The sequence below is a fragment of the Vulpes lagopus genome, chromosome 14 (assembly GCF_018345385.1).
Source record: "Vulpes lagopus strain Blue_001 chromosome 14, ASM1834538v1, whole genome shotgun sequence".
Taxonomy (NCBI): domain Eukaryota; kingdom Metazoa; phylum Chordata; class Mammalia; order Carnivora; family Canidae; genus Vulpes; species Vulpes lagopus.
This window is the reverse complement of record NC_054837.1, coordinates 13,140,034-13,159,531: the sequence shown is the minus strand read 5'-3', so window position 1 is coordinate 13,159,531 and position 19,498 is coordinate 13,140,034. Positions and strand designations below refer to the sequence as shown.

Below are 19,498 nucleotides of genomic sequence, written 5' to 3'. Positions count from 1 at the left end.
TGTCTGGAGGCTGCAAGCACCAGCCCTTGGTGTCCGACTGACCTGGGTTTGCAACCTGCCTCTATGGCTGCCTGGCTGGGTGACCCAGGCTTGTTGCTCAGCTTCTCTGTGTTTTGGTTGCCTTCTCAAGAGAGCAAATGTTCCCATATGGCACAGAGCTGAGCACAGAGTGCCAGGCAACTTCTCATTGTTAAAATATTAATTATGTTAATAAACGAGTTAATAATTCTAATGTTCTTAAAATGAACCAGGCAGATAGTAAATGCTAATGGAGCAATTTATATTCTTGGCATCTACTCTTTGCCAGATTTATTCTCCTTGGATCCCTAAGGACTTAGAAGTTCCAATATTAATAATAAATAATTTGATGACATATAACATATATTATTATTGACATTTATAGGCCATTAAGAGTCCAAAGAAATAAAATTATGGGGTTCCACAAACCCAAGATATTATCATATTGCACTAAGTCACATCTCTCTCTGATTTATCAAAAGTGTGCATGGGGGGGAGATTATCTCATGAATTTGGGATCAATAATATCTTAGCTATTCTCTTTCTTTCTTTCTTTTTTTCTTTCTTTCTTTCTCTTAGTTCTCTCCATATGAACCAAAGGCTTCAAAGATGTGCTTATTTCTTGCTGCCAAGATCTTTAGGAGGGTGCAGGCAGTGGCTCCAGGGAGCTGGTGGGTCCAAAACTCTCCCAGACTGAACAACTATCCTGGTTGCCTAGAACTGAGGAGTTGTCTGGGATGTGGGAACTTTCAGTGCAAAAACTGGGACAGTCCTAGGATACTAAGAGAGTTGGTCACCCTAACTTCTTCCCACCCTGCTTGGATCAGAAACTCACTCCCAGGAAAAAGACTGATTCAAACCCAGGGAAGGGTTAAGAGCTGACAAATCCAGCTTGAAATCCGGTTCTGGCACCAATTAGATGTGTGACCTCGGGTAAATCCCTTAACCTCTCTGAGCTTTGGTCTATAAAGCTAGGATGTTGTGGATATTCAGATAAGGTGTACAAGTACTTGGCTTGGAGCCTGGTACAGACAGTTCTCCAATAAAATCATTTGGCTCTGCCTTTCATGTCTGGCTGCTGACTCCTAGTTAGAGACCCATGACTCCTGTGCCCCAGAAAGTGCCTTTGTCCCCCTGGAGAGGCCGAGGGAGACAGATGGTTAGAGCTGATGCATCCTCACTCTGCTGCAAGGGGTTTGGGGTCCCAGAGAGAAGGTTAGTTTTGGGTCTGATGGGTACCTGCAACGTGACCTCAGGCAAGTCCTTTCTGATCTCTCTCAGAATGTCAATTCCCACAGCGGTAAAATGGGATGGTAACTGTGCCTACCTCAAAGGGTGATTGTGAGGATTAATGAGATTATACAAGAACCCTCAGCCTGGGCCCAGGGCCTGCTGCTCAATGCTACACCAAGGATTTCCCACTTCCCTGTCACACACACACACACACACACACACACACACACACACACACAGAGACTCTCTTGTTCTGGCTGTACACTCCATCCTCCCTGGCCCCTGTTCCAGTCCTACCACTTGCTGTGTGATCTTGGACAAATGACTTGCCCACTCTGAGCTCCTTTCTTTATCTCTGGCATGAGGAAATATGGCAGTTCTCACATTACTGAATTTTGATGAAGATGAATTGAGATAACCCAGTTAGCCTAATGCTGGACACATAACCAGTGTTCAGTTGGAGTAAGTGACCGGTAGAGCCTCAGGATGATCACACAAACTATCTTCCAGGTCTTGGTAGCTCATGGGAGTCCTTCAGCCACACAGGGCTGCAGCATGTAAGGGGTGCTCATCACACCGTGCCTGACACCTCCGCTCTGTCCACAGACACACTCAGGCACCCGCCATGCTCTCTTGCGGGCCCTCCTCCCACCATCCTCATCAGTCACCTCCCACCCAGGGCCCCACCAGTCAGCACCACTGAGGCTGATTAACAAAAAACACAACATGAAATTCCTTTACTTCTGAAGTCTCCCCTTTAAGGGGAGGCAGGAAATAGAACATTCTTTTTTGGAGGGAAGGGGATTTAACTCTTTAAAAAGCTATAATTAGTCAAATGCGGACCTCAGGCTCTGTGTGCCAGCGGCCCAGTCCCGGCCGCCTGAGCCCCGGCAGCAGCCCCACCTCACCCCGAGCCGGGGTGGCACCAGGAGGGCCCCTGCCCCGCCCCTCCTCTGCGATCCAGCGGGCAGAGGGGGACTGGCGGCCGGCGGGGTGTCACCACCTCAGAAAGTCCCGGATGAGCTTCCAGAGCTTAGTGACCCACAGATTAACGCCGAGGTCCATCAGGTACTGGATCTCCGGCGTGAGCATGCGACGGCAGAGCTGCGCGTGCCGCTGCCCGATGCTCTTCTTGAGGTTGTAGCCCAGGATGGACTTGGCGCCCAGCGGCTGCCAGGGCTGCATGGCCGAGTCCTGGATGGCAGCGGCGTCCACGGCCCGGCCCCCGTCGATGCAGATGCGCCGCATGCGCTCGTTGGCGAGCCGCAGGGCGGCCACCTCGCGGGCCATGCGCTCCCGCCCGAAGGCCTCCACCTTGCGCCAGAAGCTGGCGTTGAAGTGACGGTAGAGGCGGGCGTCCAGCACGTTCCAGGCCGTGGCGCGCCGGTACAGGTCCCCCGAGAGGCGCGGCACGGCCGATGCGCGGCGGGCATTGAGCTTGAAGTAGAGCACGTCCTCCAGCTCCCAGCACAGCAGGTCCTTGAGCAGCACCAGGGACTCGTCGAAGTACTCCTGCAGGAGCACCAGGTGGAAGCGGCGCTCCACCTCCAGGATGTGCTCCTGCACCTGCGGGTTGCCGGGGTCCAGGCCGCTGTCGTAGCCCAGGTCGAAGAAGAGCAGGTTGCGGAGGTAGTGGGCGTTGTAGCCGTTGGGGTCATAGTAGCGGTCTGGGTCCTGCAGGAACTCGGCCAGCTTGTCGCGGCCCGAGAGCTTCCACGTGAAGGGCACCACCGAGCCGAAGTAGTGGAAGGAGGACTCGAAGAGGCGGGCGGGGTCGCGGAGCACCGTGATGAAGGTGGCGTTGGGCGGCACCAGGCCCCGGACCTCGTCGTAGTGGAAGCGCATGTGGTTGCAGATGATGTTGAAGCAGGCCCCGGGCCGGTAGTCCTGCACCAGGCTGCGGGCGAAGAAGGCCGGGTAGTCGAAGTCGTTGCGGCCGTTGGGGAAGGCGAACTTGAGCCCGTGCTTCTGGCCAAAGCGGAACAGGATGTTGAGCAGCGTGCTGCTGGCCGTCTTGTGAGTCTTCATGAACACGATGTTGCGCCGGGGCTGGCACCCTCCCGCAGAGCCGTTGGCTGGGGTCAGCGCCTCTGGCTCACCCGGGGCCGGGGAGCAGGGCGCTGTGCCCTCTGGGGTCCTGCTGTGGAGGGAATGTGGGGAGAGTCTCAGGGGGCTGCCGGGGCCCTCCGGACTTGGAAACCCCAACCAGCACCCTGGTGTCCAAAGATGGATCATTGGCCATGGTGGTAGCAGGGAAGCCAGGACAGGAGGCCCTGATGCTCAGGTGGGTGGTTTGGTCTCTTTGGCCTCACTCTCCTCATCTATGAAATAGGGACAATAACACACCCAATCTGTGGTGTTGGGAGGAGGTCAAAGTGAGACAAGCTCCCTGGTTCTTGTCTCATTCATGGCCACCACATTGTACATTAGCGTTAGCTGGGACCACATGAGATTCTGCAGCAATTGTTTGACCAAATATAGTCAATGATCAGTAGTTTCCTCTAGTTCAATTTAATACCATCACCTAAGAGCACAAACCAGGTCAGGCCTGGGCTGAGCAGCCCCATGAGAAGGTGGGAGAGTCTCATGGTTAGGAGCCAGGCTTGGAGGCAGGCAGATCCCAGTCTGAATCTGGGCCCTGTGCCAGCTGAGTTCTCTTGGACAAGTCACCCCCACCTCCCAGCCCCATTGGAGCCTTAGATGAGGATAATCCCAGCCATGTACACAGGCAGCTTTGATCCTCATGCTCCATGAGGCAGGCTCTGTTATTATGCCCACTTCATAGAGGAAGACACTAAGGCCCAGAGTTACACAGTGACCTCTGCCCTCAGCACAATTTCTGCAGCACAGCATGATGGAGGGTAGTGCACAGGGTGCCCCCTCACCCCAATCCCCACCCCTTGGCCCCCCAGGAGGGCCACTCACGTGGAGGCCAGGCCAGCGTGCAGAGGGGGTACAGCATAGGAGTACAGTAGCAGCAGGAAGCTGGTGAAGAGAGCTCCTAGGACCAGCCCCTTGGCCATGGACACCCAGCGCTTCTTCTGCGGCAGCGGCATCTCAGACACCTGTGGGGATCACAGAGCAGGGAAAGCATTAGGAGGCTAGCCCTAGGGAGCCTCTGCTGCTGCCCCAGGCCTGGCGGGGTGGAGGACAGCCTTCAACATTGGGACTGGCCTTTGCCGGCTCTGTGGCCCTCCAGCAAGGTCCACATAGGGACAGAGACAAACACATGAAGAGATACAGCGACAGGGTTGCAGACAGAGATGATGGGCAAAGCCAATGCAGAGAGAGACTGCAGAGTGGGGCAGAAAGAAGGTTCTACTGCTTGGTTCAGTTTTAATTTTTAAGCTAAGGGGTAGAGTGGGTAGCTGGGTGTCACTAGCTTTATCTGTTTTGGGGCTTCATAATGAAATAGTTTTTTTAAAGGATTTTATTTATTTATTTGAAAGAGAGAGAACGAGCAAGAGGGAGGGGCAGAGGGAGAAGGAGTAGCAGACTTCCCACTGAGCAGGAAGCCCGATGTAAGACTTGATCCCAGGACCCCGGGATCATGACCTGAGCTGAAGGCAGACGCTTAACCGATGAGCCACCCAGATGCCCCTGAAATCATTTTCTAAGACAGAAGATCCTCTCCCTGTGCTCTGTCCCTCCAGTCCTGAGATCAGGGCCATTTCCAAGGAGGGGTTAGTGGCCTCCCAGGGCCTGAATCTCTCACCTTTCAAAATCTCAAACCCAACCAGCACCACCTGTTCTCTGTGCCCCCGCTTCCAAGCTGCCCAGTGAAGGGCTGAGGCTTCTCATCTGTTTTCACTAGTCTCTGTATCCCTGAGTCTGTAGGGAAGGAGAAAACTGAGGCTTAAAATGAGGAAGGAGAGGGTTCAGGTCACACAGCCCACAAACCTCTACCCACAAACCTTCCTCTCTGATTGCCAGCAGGCAGGGCGCCCAGGTAAATCTGAATTCTAGACAAACAATAAAATTTGTGTAATTTTATTTTTTAAGATTTATTTATTTATTTTAGAGAGTGGGAGCAAAAGCAAGCAAGCCTGGGGAAGGGTGGAAGGAGAGGAAGAGAGAAACTTGAGCAGACTCCTCGGTGAGCTTGGGAGCCCAGTGCAGAACTCGATCTCAAGATCCTGAGATCATGACCAGAGCTGAAACCAAGAGTTAGTCACTCAGCCGACTATGCCACCCAGGTGCCTTTATCTATTTATTTTTAATTTTATTTATTCATTTTAGAGAGAGAGAGAGTCCATGAGCATGGGGAGGGGAGGAGAGAGGAAGAGAGAATGTGAAGCAAACTCCATGCTGAGCACGGAGCCCGAGGTGGGGCTCGATCCCACAACCACGAGATCATGACCTGAGCCAAAACCAAGAGTCAGACGCTTAACCAATGAGCCACCCAGGGGGGTGAGCCACTTAGCCCCAAAATTTAATTTTGATATTATGCAGGACATACCAAAAACTATTCAATATTTATCTGAGAATTAAACTGGGTGTCTTTTTTTTTTTTTTCAGTTTGTTTTGGGTTTGGGGAGAAGTTTTAGGTCCTAGTCTTTTGTTCTAACTGTGGCAACCCTAACAGCAAGGGCCTGATGGAGGCATGGCATGGGAGCCCAGGAGAGAGCTGGGGCTCAGGGTGCCTTCCTATCTCCCCTTAGCTCTAAGATCAGGGCACAAAATTTTCCACTCTGGTTCTGACATGTGCTGCATTGGGACCTTGGGCCTCTGAGGCTATAAGAAGTCATGCAGGCTGCCCCGTGACCACACAACATGGCACGTCCCCACCATCCCTGGGGGAAGAGGCTAAATAGCCTGACTGGAGGAGGACCCCACATACTTCCCTCTGGGAAAGTTACCCAGCAACACCCACTCCGGGCCCCACTTCACCAGCCAGCACCAGTCCCAAGTCTTCTGCTCATTATCTAGAATTTTCTCATCACAGGTAAGGACATGAAGAAGCAGTGTGCCTAGGAAGAAACTATGCATGAGGGGATTTGGCCTCCTTCATGACAAGGATGTATCCCTGTTAATTCTCAAGTGGGCAAGTCAGAGATAAATGAGAAAGGGAGAGGATGTTTCCAGAGGGCAGTTCCTTCTATCAAAGGGGGAAGGCCGAAGTGCTCCAAATTCCAACTATTCTACAGAAACACTTGGGTATAGTCACTCATGTAATGGTGTTCATGGTAGCTTGGTCAGAAATTTAAAAAATTAGAAAAGATCTCAGTTTCCATCAGTGAGAGGCTGTTACACAAACCAAGACCTATTCCCAGATGGAGTCCTCTGTACCCATTAACAAGACAGAGCTAAGGGGATTGGTTCAAAAACACATCATGATCTATTAATATGAAAAAAGAAAGTTCCAGGGGCACCTGGGTGGCTCAGTGATTGAGCGTCTGCCTTTGGCTCAGGTTGTGATCCTGGGGTCCTAGGATCAAGTTCCACATCGGGCTCCCTACAGGGAGCTTGCTTCTCCCTTAGCCTATGTCTCTGCTTCTCTCTGTGTGTCTCTCATGAATAAATCTTACAAGAAGAAGAAGAAGAAGAAGAAGAAGAAGAAGAAGAAGAGTAAAGAAGAAGAAGAAGGAAGTTCCAGAATACTAAGGAACTTCCCCAGATCCATATATGTATACATGTAGGCCCAGAAACAACTGGAAGACAGTATTCTAAATTTTAGCAGTAGTATCCTCTGCATAGCTAGGAAAGGGGTATATAAGGGAATATTTTTCTACATTATGTTCTGTAACAACTGCTTTTTAAAAAGGAGTACGTGGGGATCTCTGGGTGGCTCAGCAGTTTAGCACCTGCCTTCGGCCCAGGGCGTGATCCTGGAGTCCTGGGATTGAGTCCCACGTCAGGCTCCCTGCATGGAGCCTGCTTCTCCTATGTCTCTGCCTCTCTCTCTCTCTGTGTCTCTCATGAATAAATTAATACAATCTTTAAAAAAATAAAAAGGGAGTATGTATTTTTTAATTTAAAAAAGGCAATAGGAGCGCGGCGCTGAGGGCTTGGGCTCCGTCTCCTGACATGCACCGGCAGAACCTTCGACCCCCGACTCCTCCCTACCCCGGCGCGGGTGTAGGAGGTTGGGGTAGCGGGAGCGGCTTCCGGGGTGCCCCGGGCGGAGGCGGACCGCGGCCGCCCTCCCCTCGGGACGGGTACGGGAGTCCGCACCACACGCCGCCGTACGGGCCCCGGTCTAGGCCCTACGGGAGCGGCCACTCTCCGCGACACGGCGGCAGCTTCCCGGGGGGCCGATTCGGGTCTCCGTCCCCTGGCGGCTACCCTGGCTCCTACTCCAAGTCCCCCGCGGGGTCCCAGCAGCAATTCGGCTACTCCCCAGGGCAGCAGCAGACCCACCCCCAGGGTTCTCCAAGGACATCTACACCATTTGGATCAGGGCGTGGTAGAGAAAAAAGAATGTCTAATGAGTTGGAAAGTTATTTCAAGCCTTCAATGCTTGAAGACCCTTGGGCTGGCCTAGAACCAGTATCTGTAGTGGATATTAACCAACAATACAGCAATACTCAAACATTCACAGGCAAAAAAGGAAGATACTTTTGTTAAACATTTCTGAAATTCACCCGGAAGCTTCATGTGTCAGGAACATCTTGGACAAAACTTTTACTCCTGTAATTAAGTTGAACCCTAAGATGGTGACTTTGAATAACAATTAGTTGAGTCTTCTTGGTACTTTTCATCATATCAAGTATTGTTGATATTAGAGAAGACATACAGTACAGTAATTTGCAACATTTAGCTCTTTGGAAGTGCCTACCACATTTTAGAAGATTCACAGTTTCCAAATATTTAACGTTCATGGTTATATAATGGACATTTGTCTTTCAATGGTTTTCCAATGTTTTAAAATAAAACATTTTTGTCTTTCTAAAAAAAAAAAAAAAAGGCAATAAAATATTTAATATATATATATTTTTAAAGATTCTATTTGTTTATTCATGAGAGACACAGAGAGAGAGGCAGAGACACAGGCAGAGGGAGAAGCAGGCTCCCTGTAGGGAGCCCGACGTGGGACTGGGCTAAACCGCTGAGCCACCCGGGCTGCCCTATTTAATATATTTACACGATAGGTCATAAAGAATGCAAGGTAGGGTAAGGTGGCTAGCCAGTCTGGTCATGGAGGGGGAAGTGCTGACCCCAGGGTCTGGAGGCCCCAGTTTCTCATCTGTAAAATAGGGAAGCTGAAATCTGCCCCCTCACTGGCTCTTTCAGAGATGGAGTAGGCAAAGCAATGAGCACATAATTATCTCTCAAAAGAGCGTTAGCTGTTTCTCTCCTCAGCTCCTAGGACCTGCTCCTGGCCTCAGTCTTTGTCACCCTCAGGGTGGGCTCCCCTGAACTAGGAGTGGCTACTGCCCCTTCCCCAGCACAAACCAGCTCCACACATCCAGTGCCCCAACTGGGCTCCTGCCCCCTGGGGGCCCAGTGGAAAACAGGGCAGAGCCCTGGGTCAGGCCAGAGGCTCAAACTTGGACCCAAACCCTGAGTGGGGCCCAAGACCTCAGATTCTCTGACTTTAAAACAGGGAAGGGGTAAAATCCAGGCCCTCCCCAAATCCCCAGGGTCCCCTCCTGCTCCAGTAGCCTCACTCACCAGGGCACTTTCCGGAAATCTGGGAAGCTGATGGCAGAGGTTCTAGGGTAGAGACCCAGCAGCAGGGGGCAGACCAGCTTCCCAGAACCACCACTCAGGCTCCACCTAGCTGGGCCTAGGACAGCGCCCCCATCCCTCCATCAGGGTTTTGCTCATTCATTTTTTTCCCTCTGCCACTTGGGCTTCCTGAAACCATGCCTGTCCTCAGGTTTCAATGATATATATATATTTAGATTTTTATTTATTCATGAGAGACAGAGAGAGAGAGAGAGAAAGAGAAAGAGAGAGGCAGAGACACAGGCAGAGGAGAAGCAGTCTCCATGTAGGGAGCCCGATGCGGGACTCCAGGATCACGCCCTGAGCCAAAAGTGGCGCTAAACCGCTGAGCCACCCGGGCTGCCCTCAGGTTTCACTTTTGAGCCCCTGCTATGAGCCATGCCTTGGGCAGGGGTTTCTCTAGAGCATCTCACTGTTTCTGCTCAGGTATCCTGGCAGGCTGACCCCACTGTCACCCCTAATTTGCAGACGGGAAAAATGAGTTTCCAGGAGGAGATGTGACTTGCCCAGGGTCATTCAGCAAGGCAGGAGGTAGGGCTGGGATTCAAGCCGAAATCTGTTGGCCTCCAATAGGCAGCTTCCAGCTTTGTCCATGGCAGCCCCTCCCTGACATGTCCCAGGCCCTGTCCTAAGCCCGTGGGAAGTGTGTGTGCCATCAAAAGATCCATCACAGGAGTCAACGAGTGGCTAATGGGTCTCTGTCCCAGTAGTACAGCAGGCAGCCAGGATGAATAACAGAGAAACACAGGGGACCTAGGTGTCCTGAGGCATTTGGGGCTGGTGGTTCCCTTCCTGCCTGGCCTCTGTGAACTTGAACATGCTGCTCAGCCTCTCAGTCTTAGCCTGCTTATGTGTACAATGAACACACAACATCAAGATCGGGGCAAACAGGGCCCTTGGTGATCACAGGCAGAGTCCCTGGGTAGACCGAGGTCCAGAGATGGGCTGGCTGGCAGCCGGGAGCCTAGCTGAAAGGAATAGTCATGAGACTGAGATTTGAATGAGAGAACGGATGTACACAGGCAGAGATCAATACATATTAATTATTATTATCATCACCATTGAGCAGGGCCCAGTTTCCCAGGCCCAGGCTTGTGGGAGGAGAGATTCCCTCCATGCCCAGCTGCAGGCAAGCCTGAAGGTAACTCATCCCTGAGCTTTCGGAGCCTGGCACCAGATAAATGGTTGATGAATAACCCCCATGACTCTCAGGGCAGAATGTGACCGGGGCTAACACAACTGTGAGAGCCTCGTGTGTGAGTCACACATCTGAGAGCCATCTAGAGCCAGCACCTTGGAACCAGGGACCTGGCTTTGAAACCCAGTTCTGCTGCTTCCTTTCTGTGTGCCCTAGGCAAGGCTGTGTCATTCTCTGGGTGTCAGTTTCTCCTCCAAAACGTTGATGCCAACTCCCCCTCCCTCCATCACAGGGTGCTGTACAGTTTTTCTGTGTCTCACAAGGAAAGCATCCAGTACACGGCTGGCACAGAGCAGACACATGGGGACATGGGCTGCCAACATTATTATTATCATCATGACTGCCCTCCTAGGGTCATGGGCCCTTCGAGGTGTGTGTCCACTGGCCCGTGATGGAGGCTTGCAGTCAGCTGACAGCACCAGATCCAAGGCCATGGGGTACCAGGGACAGTTTCAGTGTGGCCTGACCCTCACAGCCTCCAGTCTAGAAGACAGTGCAGCAGGGAGGCTAAGGCTCAGAGAGGGCAGGGCCACCCTCAAGGTCACACAGCATACCAGCAGCAGGCAGAACTAGAACCAGGGTCTTTCCTCCTCTGCCTATGGTGGTGACAGTTCCAGGCACTCAGGGCCGATGGTCCACCCTCCCTAGCCCACCCCATCTATTCTTATCCTTCTTGGATATCATAGCTACATCATGCTCCATCTGTGCTGACAGCTGGCTCCAGGCCAGGCCCAGCAATCCTCCCATTCGGTTGGACCAGCACCCTCTAGAGAACGAAGGAGAAATAGGACTCATCCCCACAGCATGCACGTAGGGAAACCGAGCCCAGGATGGTAAACCTTCCCGTCCTGCAGCATCACTACCAGGCAGGCCTGGGTCCCAGGTGTCCTGCTCCCCCAGGGGCCCCTGGGCAGGGGCGGAGAAAGACACACTCACCTTGGGCCGTGGCTGGCAGCCCCCTTCCTCTCCCTGTCTGAGCCCCGTCCGATTCTCAGGCTGCCTCTGCGGTCACTGGGAAACAAGAACGCTCCAATGACACCCAGCAGTATTCTGGCTGGCTCCCTCACGCTCCAGCGGGTGTGAATATTCATGAGTTCCCTCCCTGGGGATAGCAGGTGGCATGTGTCTGTACCCTGCAGGTGCTGCCCTGGCCCTCCGCCAGGGGCACCCTCTGGGTGGTCCCTGAGTATCTCTAGACCTCAGCAGCCAGGCAGCTCCTTCATCCAAGGACTCAGCAAGGTTCCGGGTGTCCTTGCACCAAGGACACAAGCAGCTGCAGAGCCCTGCAGTCCAGGAGAGGCTCAAAGGCCATGGGAATGATGGGGAGGTGAGGGGAGCAGGGAGGCTCATGACTCCTTGAACTGCCCCTCATCTACGTCCCATGGCTCCCCAGGCATTAAGCACCATGATTGGCCCACTCTCCAGGTGAAGAAACCAAGGCTCAGAGAGGTGAACCCACTTGTCCAAGGTCACACAGTTAGCAGGGGACAGTCAGAGCCAGGCAGAAATCCAAATGCAGACTTGCCAAATCCCAGCGCTTAATGACACTGACACATAACCAGAGACCAAGGTTTGTCTTAAACCTGTGGAGCCCTGAGAGCAAGCAACTCACCAAGTCCTCCTGGAACAGAGAACCTGACCCGTTCTGGGAGAATCAGTCTGGTGAGACTTCACCTTCCTCAGCTCCAAGCCCTTCATCAGAGGCAGCACAGATCATGCCTATCCTACCTGCATCCTGTGTGACAGATCGGTGCATGGGACACCGGGGACCAGTTTTGAAGGATGCGGGCTCACTGCAGGTGCCAATTCTTCCCAAGGTCTTGGCAAGAAGAGGTGGTTCTAGGGGCCCTGTCCTAAACCCCAAGAGCCCTGAGGCTCACTTCAAGCACTGAAATCTCTTGCACACTCCCTCTTAGCTGGGTACAAGTCTGTCTTTGGGTCTGGGTTCAGCTTTGCCATGAACAAAGGATGCCCAGAAAAGCACCCTCACCTCCTTCCCTTGGGCACAGGGGCTCTAGGGAACTAAAGTGTCACCATTGGTTAATAGAAATCATTATTGTGACAGTCCTGTATTTATCCCACACTGAACACTTTCATAGGTTGAGCAGCTGCCAGCTCCTCCCAGGAAGCAGCAGGCATCTGACACTGCTCGACACTTTGCTCTTTCGTCCATGGCCCTACCCAGTCTGGGAGCAGCCCTCAATGCCCCATGAAATACCAGAGTTTAAATAGCCACAGGGAACACCAAGAGTCTATATCTCTCTGGGTACTGGATTGACCTGGGTCACTGAATAGAGTTGTTTTATCTGTTCTGGACTGAGCAAGTTTGAAAACAGATAAATGTATGGGGGTGGGTCCAGGCAGAGTGAATATCAAACTGCAGAGAGGTGGTTTATGAGTGTGGACTTTTGACCAAACAGGGTCTGGTCGCATGCTCATTATGTGCCATGCATCACACAGGCTCATAATCCTTGCCACTGGAGGCACAGTGACCACCCTACTTTATAGAGGAAGCAAAGGCTCAAGGATGCAACGTGACAAGCCCAGTGTCACAAGAGGTTAAGGATCTTGGGCAGGAGAGAATAGAATTCAGACTCTTGAACAAAAGGCAAGGTCGTGCGTGGGGTGGGAAGGCAGGTAAACAAGATCCACGTGAAGCAAAATTTTCTAGAGTAGGAAGCATTGATAGCAGAACCTATGCTCCTAGCCCTGCCAGAGGGTTCTCTTCTCAGGATATCAATAGTGATGTCATCTCTGGCTGTTCTTCCACCCCAGAAAAAAAATTAATTATAAAAGCAGTACATGATAACTGTAAAAAAAAAATTCATACAATTACAGAAAAGTGTAAAAAAAAAAAATGAAAAGAGCTCCATCCCCAGAGCTCATCACCCTTAAAACTTTAGCACAAGCCTCCCCACGTTTTTTTTCTGTCTATACCCATACAGGGGACAGAAGGGGTCTCTTTGGGGTAACACATTTTGTTTTTAACTTGCTCCCCACCCCTCCCACATCAATAGATTGTGGCCATCTTTTTGTGACCACAATGAGTTTTAAATTGATCTGTTCCACAGTTATTTAGGGAGCACCTGCACTGTGCCCAGGACTAGGGTTCATGATTCCTGAGCCAGAGTTCTGGGCTCACAGTCCTGGGGGTGGGAGGACCAAGCCGCTGCAGGTGCAGTGATGGCACGTTGGTGGGACTTGCTGGAACATTAACACCTGATCCAGCCTGGGGGTCAGGAAGAATGTGCTCAGAGAGGCTTCCTGGGCTTAGGGGTCCCTGGTAGCAAAGGTGCTGTGTGTTTTCTGATTTCCAAAAGCAGTTCTCTTTTCTCCCTGAGTACATGGCTAAACTGCATTTCCCATCCTCCCCTGTGGTTCAGTGTCCTCATGTGACTGGACTCTGACCAGTGGAATGTGAGCAGAATAATAGCTATTGATGTTAGGTGTGCAGACCTTTTCTGTGGTCTCCTTTCAAGTATGCTGGATGAATGGGGCCATTTCTGACTATCTGGAGATGGGCAGTGCCCTGAGATGGAAGGAGGCTGGTATTCGCATCACCACTCACCAAACACCCAGTTAAATTTCATGAAAATGACAACTAAACTGCCATTGTGTCAAGCCTTTTGGAATTGGGTCTTCTCTGTTACAGCAACTAACGTTAACTAATGCACTTGTTACCCTGGAATGAGCCAGGCAGAGAAAAAAGCATGTGCAAAGACCCAGGGCAATTGAGAAACTAACAAATGTTCAGCTTGGCTGGAGTTCCCAGTATGTGTGTATGCCAGAGGTTGAGTGTGCAGAGGAGACTAGAGGCACAGCCAGAAAGGGGGCAGGGGCAGGCAGGAGATGGCAGGGTCCTGGGAAGCATGCTAAGGGATTTTCTCTGGATCCTGTGGGCAATGGGGAACCCTGGAAGGTCTTCAGCAGAGAAGTGAGGAGATGGGATTCCCATCAGGCTGCTGGATGGAAAATTGAACTGTAGGGCTGGGAATGACTGGGAGAAGCCAGCAGCCCTTGACAGTGGTTGTTATAGCTGTCCAGGTATGAAATGACCTGGACCAAGAAGGCTGGGAATGAACTGGAACCATCCTGTTCCAGTTCATAGACATAGACATTTGGTGAGTGAGGTGAGGGTGTGGAGGGGTGGGAAGAACCCCTGTTGGGATGACTGGCTGGCTGGGAATGGAGCTAGTTTCTGAGTGGGGGAGGCTAAGAGAAAGATATGTTTAGTTGGCGGTGGGTAACCAATGTCAGCTTCAATTTAGGACAAGTTGAGTCTGGGGGATGTGTGGGACGCTTGTAGAATATACAAAGAGCAATATGATTCCTTACCTGGAGCACAAGAGGGAGATCTTAGGAGAAAGAGATTGGGAGCCATGGGCACAGAAGTAGAAAGTGAGGTCAGAGGAGCAGATGGAATCAGGAGAGAAAGGGGAAGGAAGGAGAAGAGAGCAGGGAGGGTGAGGATCCCCCAAGGAGATAAAGATAAAAGGCCTCTAAATCCATTGGCTGGGCAGCCCCAATGGCTCAGCTGTTTGGCACCGCCTTCAGCCCTGGGCGTGGTCCTGGAGACCCAGGATGGAGTCTGAGTCCAAGTCCCACGTCGGGCTCTTGCATGGAGCCTGCTTCTCCCTCTGCCTGTATCTCTGCCTCTGTGTGTATGTGTATGTGTATGTGTATGTGTGCCTTTCGTGAATAAGTAAATAAAAAATATTTTAAAAATAAATAAATAAATACATAAATACATAAATAAATAAATAAATAAAACCATTGGCTGTAGAACATTCTCTGGAACACCACTCCCCATGAACCATTCCCCAACTGACGGGCATCCATGCTGTTTACTCAGTGTGCACACATAGGAACAGGATTCTGGCAGAGTGAAGGGGTAAGGGTGTCCTAGGGCTGTTTCTTATAGCTGGAAGGGAATCTCATGGGGACACTGGAGGAGACTTTTTTTTTTTTAAGATTTTATTTATTTATTCATGAGAGACACAGAGAGAGAGGCAGAGACACAGGCAGAGGGAGAAACAGGTTCCATGCAGGAAGCCCAAAGCGGGACTTGATCTGGGGTCTCCAGGATCACACCCTGGGCTGAAGGCAGTGCTAAACCACTGAGCCACCTGGGCTGCCCCTGGAGAAGACTTTTAAAAAATACTTTATGTATTAATTTGAAAGACAGAGAGAGTAAGAGAGAGCACAAGTGGTGGGAAGGGAGAAACAGACTACTATAGACTGATGCAGGGCTTAGTCCCAGGACCCCGGGATCATGACCTGAGTCGAAGGCAGACACTCAACCGACTGACTCACCCAGGCACCCCTGGAGGAGACTTTAAAGCTGGAGCAAAAAGACTGCCTACAGTGCTCAGACTGCACAACTGACAGCAACTGTTACAGTTCTACAGGTGCCCATCCTCAGACCCAGAAATCCCATCTGTGGCAATTTGTTCACAGAAGACAATCTAACAGGAGATGGGTGCAAAAGGGGAAAGAGAAGCAACTTAAATGTCCAACAATAGGAGATGGTTAAAAATATTATATGACATTCACTCCATGGTTTATTATATACTCATTTAAATGATGTCCACAATACATAATGTAGTGAAAAAATGTGTATACATACACATACATATGATTTTGTTTTACAAAGAGTCTGTATTACTTAGGGAAAAAATTAAAATGAAAAAGATATTTCCATTTTTGAAAAACTGCAGTCTTGCTGGAGGAGAGATGTGGCTAGTCTGAACCATGTCCCACCCTGCTGGGTGACCATAGCCCTATCTGAGCCTCGGGGTCTTCAGTGGGGAAGAGGCATCAGGGGGCTGGAGCGGAGAAGCTGGGAAGCGTGGGCCACACAGTTAAAGGAAAGGATGGGAAAGGTTGGCCCTCCATCCAGGAGGGTTGGGACAGAGACCTGCAGGTCCCAGAAGCCTCCTCACTCTACCCCCTCTGGAGTAAGGTGCTGGAGTAGAGATAGGGAGGATCACCCAGGGAGGCCCTTCAGCTGAACCCCAACTTGCTGGCTCACAGGACCACCACTTAACTGTCGGCCCGGACACCTTGCTCCTACTGCCTCCTCTGGCTGGGGGAATGGCTGCCAGCTGGGTCCCAGGTCTAGCAGCCGACTGAGAAGAGGGCAGTGTTCTTTGGTGATTCAGAAGGCATTTTTTGATCTTGTGCAGGCTTACCCAACTCTACCCTTTCAAATAGCAGCCATACCTAGGGCCTCAACGGACTTCCCAGTGTCATCTGCTAGCTCACAGACAGATGGGAACACTGAAGCTCAGAAACTAGCAGAGAGGGTCTAACTAGCAAAGTCAGAGCTACAAGCAATCTCTTCCCGCTACACCGCCTTGTCTGGGCAAAATCACCACCAGGGCTCAGTTCCCCAAAGTAGCTTGAGAGGGGCAAAAACCCAGGTTAACCAAGAAGTCAGTCATTTCTTTATTAGCTTCAAATTACTGAGAACACCAGAGGTAGTAAGTGGGAATTGGTAATATCATTTGCTGTACCTTCTAACGTGACTGAAATGTTTTTTAAAGGAACATCATGCACTTGTTTGCATGAAAATATGTAACAATATAAAGGTTTTTAAAGGTGCTGAGCCCTTACTATGCACAATGCCCTGGATCTGCCCACCTGCCTCTCCCCTCTAGGAGAGGCTGAGATGCTCTGGCTATGAATTCTGACTCTACAAGTCCCCAGTTGAGTGATCTTGGGCAAGTGACTTCCCTTCTCTGAGCCTCAGCTTCTGAAAAATGGGAATATTTTGCCTCTCTCATGGGCTTGCTGTGAGGATCAGAGGCATGCAGAGGCCTTTGCTCATACCTCAGATTGTTATCATGACCCTTCTAGACCCACTTGGCAGGAGAAACAGGACCCACCAGTGCAGACTCCTGGAAGGCAACCCTCCTGATCCAAACTCTCACATTTCCCATGCTCCAGACCCAAGTTCCCTAACACCCAGATTTCACATCGAGGGAAACTGAGGCACAGATAGGCAAGGACTTGCCTAAGGTCCCATGGCAAGTCAGGGCACTGCTGGATCAGGTCTAGGAATGCCCATGCCACCTGGAACTGGCAGGTGGGAAAGGTTTCCTCTGGGACCCCAGTTCTTCCCAACCATCACCCCTCACCTGGTAATTCCTCCAGCCCCCAGCCCACTGATCTCCATGGGCACCTCTGCTCACTCCTGCCCTTTCTGTCTAGAGTAGAATAGGGCTCATAAAGGGCGTTGTTCTTCACCATATTCCTCACCCAGTCAAAATGAAGCAAGAAGCCCTTCACAAGCCGGCTGCCATGCCTGGAATTCCACCATCTGTGCCTCATTCTCCTAGGTTAATCATTGCCTCTCACCAGGGTGACACCCCGAGTCCCTTGGAGCCCAAAGTGGGGACTGCCAAGGACACACTCCTTTCTTCCTGGGTGACAAGATGGCATCAAACCCATGCTCTCAACAGACCCATGCCCTCTGGACAAGGGGACATGCAGGAAGCAGGCAGGCTTCTTTGTCCACAGGGAGCTTCCTTCAGGCAGGGCTCTGCCCAAGTGAGAAGCTCTGAATGAAGCAGCCCGAGGTAGCAGCTGGGAACAGGGCTCTGTTGTCTCTGCTCCCAGGGTAGCAGCCTGCCCACCCCGAGTGTCAGGCAGAGCTGGGAGCTAGGAAGGCAAGTGGGGGAGGGGTCCTGAGCTAGGGGTTTGGGGCAGCACAAGCAGATCCAAGAGCTTAGGACCCCAGAGCAGCAGAGAGGTCTTGAGCAGAGCTCCCATCTTGAGATGCAGGGCTGGGATCTGCATCTGTAGTCAACTCAGCCACCTTTGAATTATGTGTGACCTTGGGCAAGTCACTGAATTGACCTGGTCCTCGGGTTCCCCCTAAGAATAATGGGAATGCTCTCCTTTACAGGACAACGTACAGAGCAGCACTAATAGAGGATGCTCTGGCCCAGGCCTGCCCATGGCCTTACCCTCTCTGGGCCTCAGGTCACCCCTTTGGCAAAGGAAGAGGTTGGATTCTCCCAACTGGACTGTCTTCCTGAGGATTTTCATGGCACCTGTCACCTTGGCAACCCAGGTGATCAGGTGTCAGGCCTGTGGCTCTCTCTCTCTCTCTCTCCCTCCCTCCCTCCCTCCCTCCCGCTCACTGGTGTGGGTTACTGCAGCCAGATGTGTGATCATCACCTCTCCTGTTCTAGAGGCAGGTGGAAAGAGGGGCACCATTGGGAATAGGCCATAGTCTTGCTCTGTGCTGTGACTGAGGTTGCAGACCAAGCTGGACCCCTTCCTGGGCACCCATCCTGGAAACTCAACTGGCTAGATTTCCTAAGGGCCCTTCCCAGATCTCTCTCCTTGGTGGCCCTGTCCCCTGTGTGGTATAGGACAGGGCCTTCTCCAAGCAGAGGGAATCCATCCCTCCCTCGGGCCCCCAGCCCCTGGTCCGAGGCCACCCACTCCCCTTCTAGGAGATCCCTGCCCTTCCTCCCTCAGGGCTCAGGCTTCTGTGTCCAAGATTAATCATTAATGGACTTCCAGGTCTAGCCCAGCTCCAGCCCCACCCACTCCATGTCCGAGGACTGGGAAAACCCTGGAGAGGGGGCTGTGAGGAAGAAACCAAGGGCAAGGCACACACCAACGCCCCCCTCCCTGCCCCCAGCGGCCCACCCTCCCCGCCCTCCGTCAGCTGCCAGGGGCCCTCGGGCCCTGGAGCAATTGCGGGGCACTCCCAAACCTCTGGGCTCTGAGTCTGACTCGTGCGGTCCTCGGAGGTTTGGGCAGTGTGGGCCGCAGCGCCAGGCAGGGCACGAGCAGGCAGTGGGTGCCGACCACCAGGACATACCTTGGCCCCGTTGTCCTCGGGCTTGGCGTGGCTGTTTCGGTCCCGGGCCGCGCCGCCCGGGCGCTCACTAGGCGGCGGGGCGAGCCCGCCCGGGCCCCCGGCTCCACCGGGCCTGGACCATGCTCCCGCCGCCGCCGCGCCACAGTCCCTCCGGCCAGGTGCGGCCGCCGGCCCGGCCCGGCCCAGCCCGTCCCCCGGTGCTGCGGCCAATAGGCGCCCTGGCCCCGGCCTCCTCCCGGCCCCTCCGCGTCCGCCCGGGGCGCACAGAAGCTGCATTCAGCGTCCCAGAGCGCAGCGCCGCGCCCCCGCCGCCGGCTCAACAAGGCGCGTTTGTCTCGGAAGCGCCAACGGGGCCATTGTCCCACCGCTGGACCCTGTGGCTCGGCTGAGCTCCCAGCCCCGGAAGGGGATTCGAGGGTGCCTGGGAAACGGGGTGGCGTGGTGGTGGTGATGAGGGCAGCCCAGCTCTGGGCAAAGGGAGGTGGCTAGGACGAGTTGCTGAACTTTCACTGGGGGCTCTGGGGCCCTGAATATCCAGT

At 52.5% G+C, this 19,498-nt stretch overlaps 2 protein-coding genes across 4 annotated transcripts; one reads left to right on the top strand and one right to left on the bottom strand.

Annotated features, from left to right (window-relative positions):
- Positions 1–1,960: 1,960 nt before the first annotated feature.
- Positions 1,961–19,205, bottom strand: GAL3ST1 (galactose-3-O-sulfotransferase 1). Of its 3 annotated transcripts, XM_041729123.1 has the most exons (4): positions 18,960–19,098; positions 11,057–11,131; positions 4,177–4,316; positions 1,961–3,391 (listed from the first exon to the last, which is right to left on the bottom strand). In XM_041729123.1, the coding sequence occupies exons 3-4, from the start codon at positions 4,305–4,307 to the stop codon at positions 2,248–2,250; spliced, it is 1,275 nt and encodes a 424-aa protein (XP_041585057.1). In that variant the 5' UTR covers positions 4,308–4,316; positions 11,057–11,131; positions 18,960–19,098; the 3' UTR covers positions 1,961–2,247. The 3 variants fall into 3 exon arrangements, with proteins under 3 accessions (XP_041585057.1, XP_041585056.1, XP_041585055.1); XM_041729122.1 differs by lacking the exon at positions 11,057–11,131 and having other exon boundaries at positions 1,961–3,388; positions 18,960–19,205; XM_041729121.1 differs by lacking the exon at positions 11,057–11,131 and having other exon boundaries at positions 18,960–19,201.
- On the top strand, positions 7,224–8,139 carry LOC121475647 (M-phase-specific PLK1-interacting protein). Its single transcript, XM_041729124.1, has one exon. The coding sequence runs from the start codon at positions 7,279–7,281 to the stop codon at positions 7,816–7,818; it is 540 nt and encodes a 179-aa protein (XP_041585058.1). The 5' UTR covers positions 7,224–7,278; the 3' UTR covers positions 7,819–8,139.
- Positions 19,206–19,498: the final 293 nt, after the last annotated feature.

Excerpts from the sequence above, each read along its gene's own strand:
- LOC121475647 (XM_041729124.1), top strand. The coding sequence starts at position 7,279 with ATGCACCGGCAGAACCTTCGACCCCCGACTCCTCCCTACCCCGGCGCG.
- GAL3ST1 (XM_041729121.1), bottom strand. The coding sequence starts at position 4,307 with ATGCCGCTGCCGCAGAAGAAGCGCTGGGTGTCCATGGCCAAGGGGCTG. Across the intron at positions 3,392-4,176 it reads CACGCTGGCCTGGCCTCCAC|CAGGACCCCAGAGGGCACAG; the intron begins GTGAGTGGCCCT and ends TTCCCTCCACAG.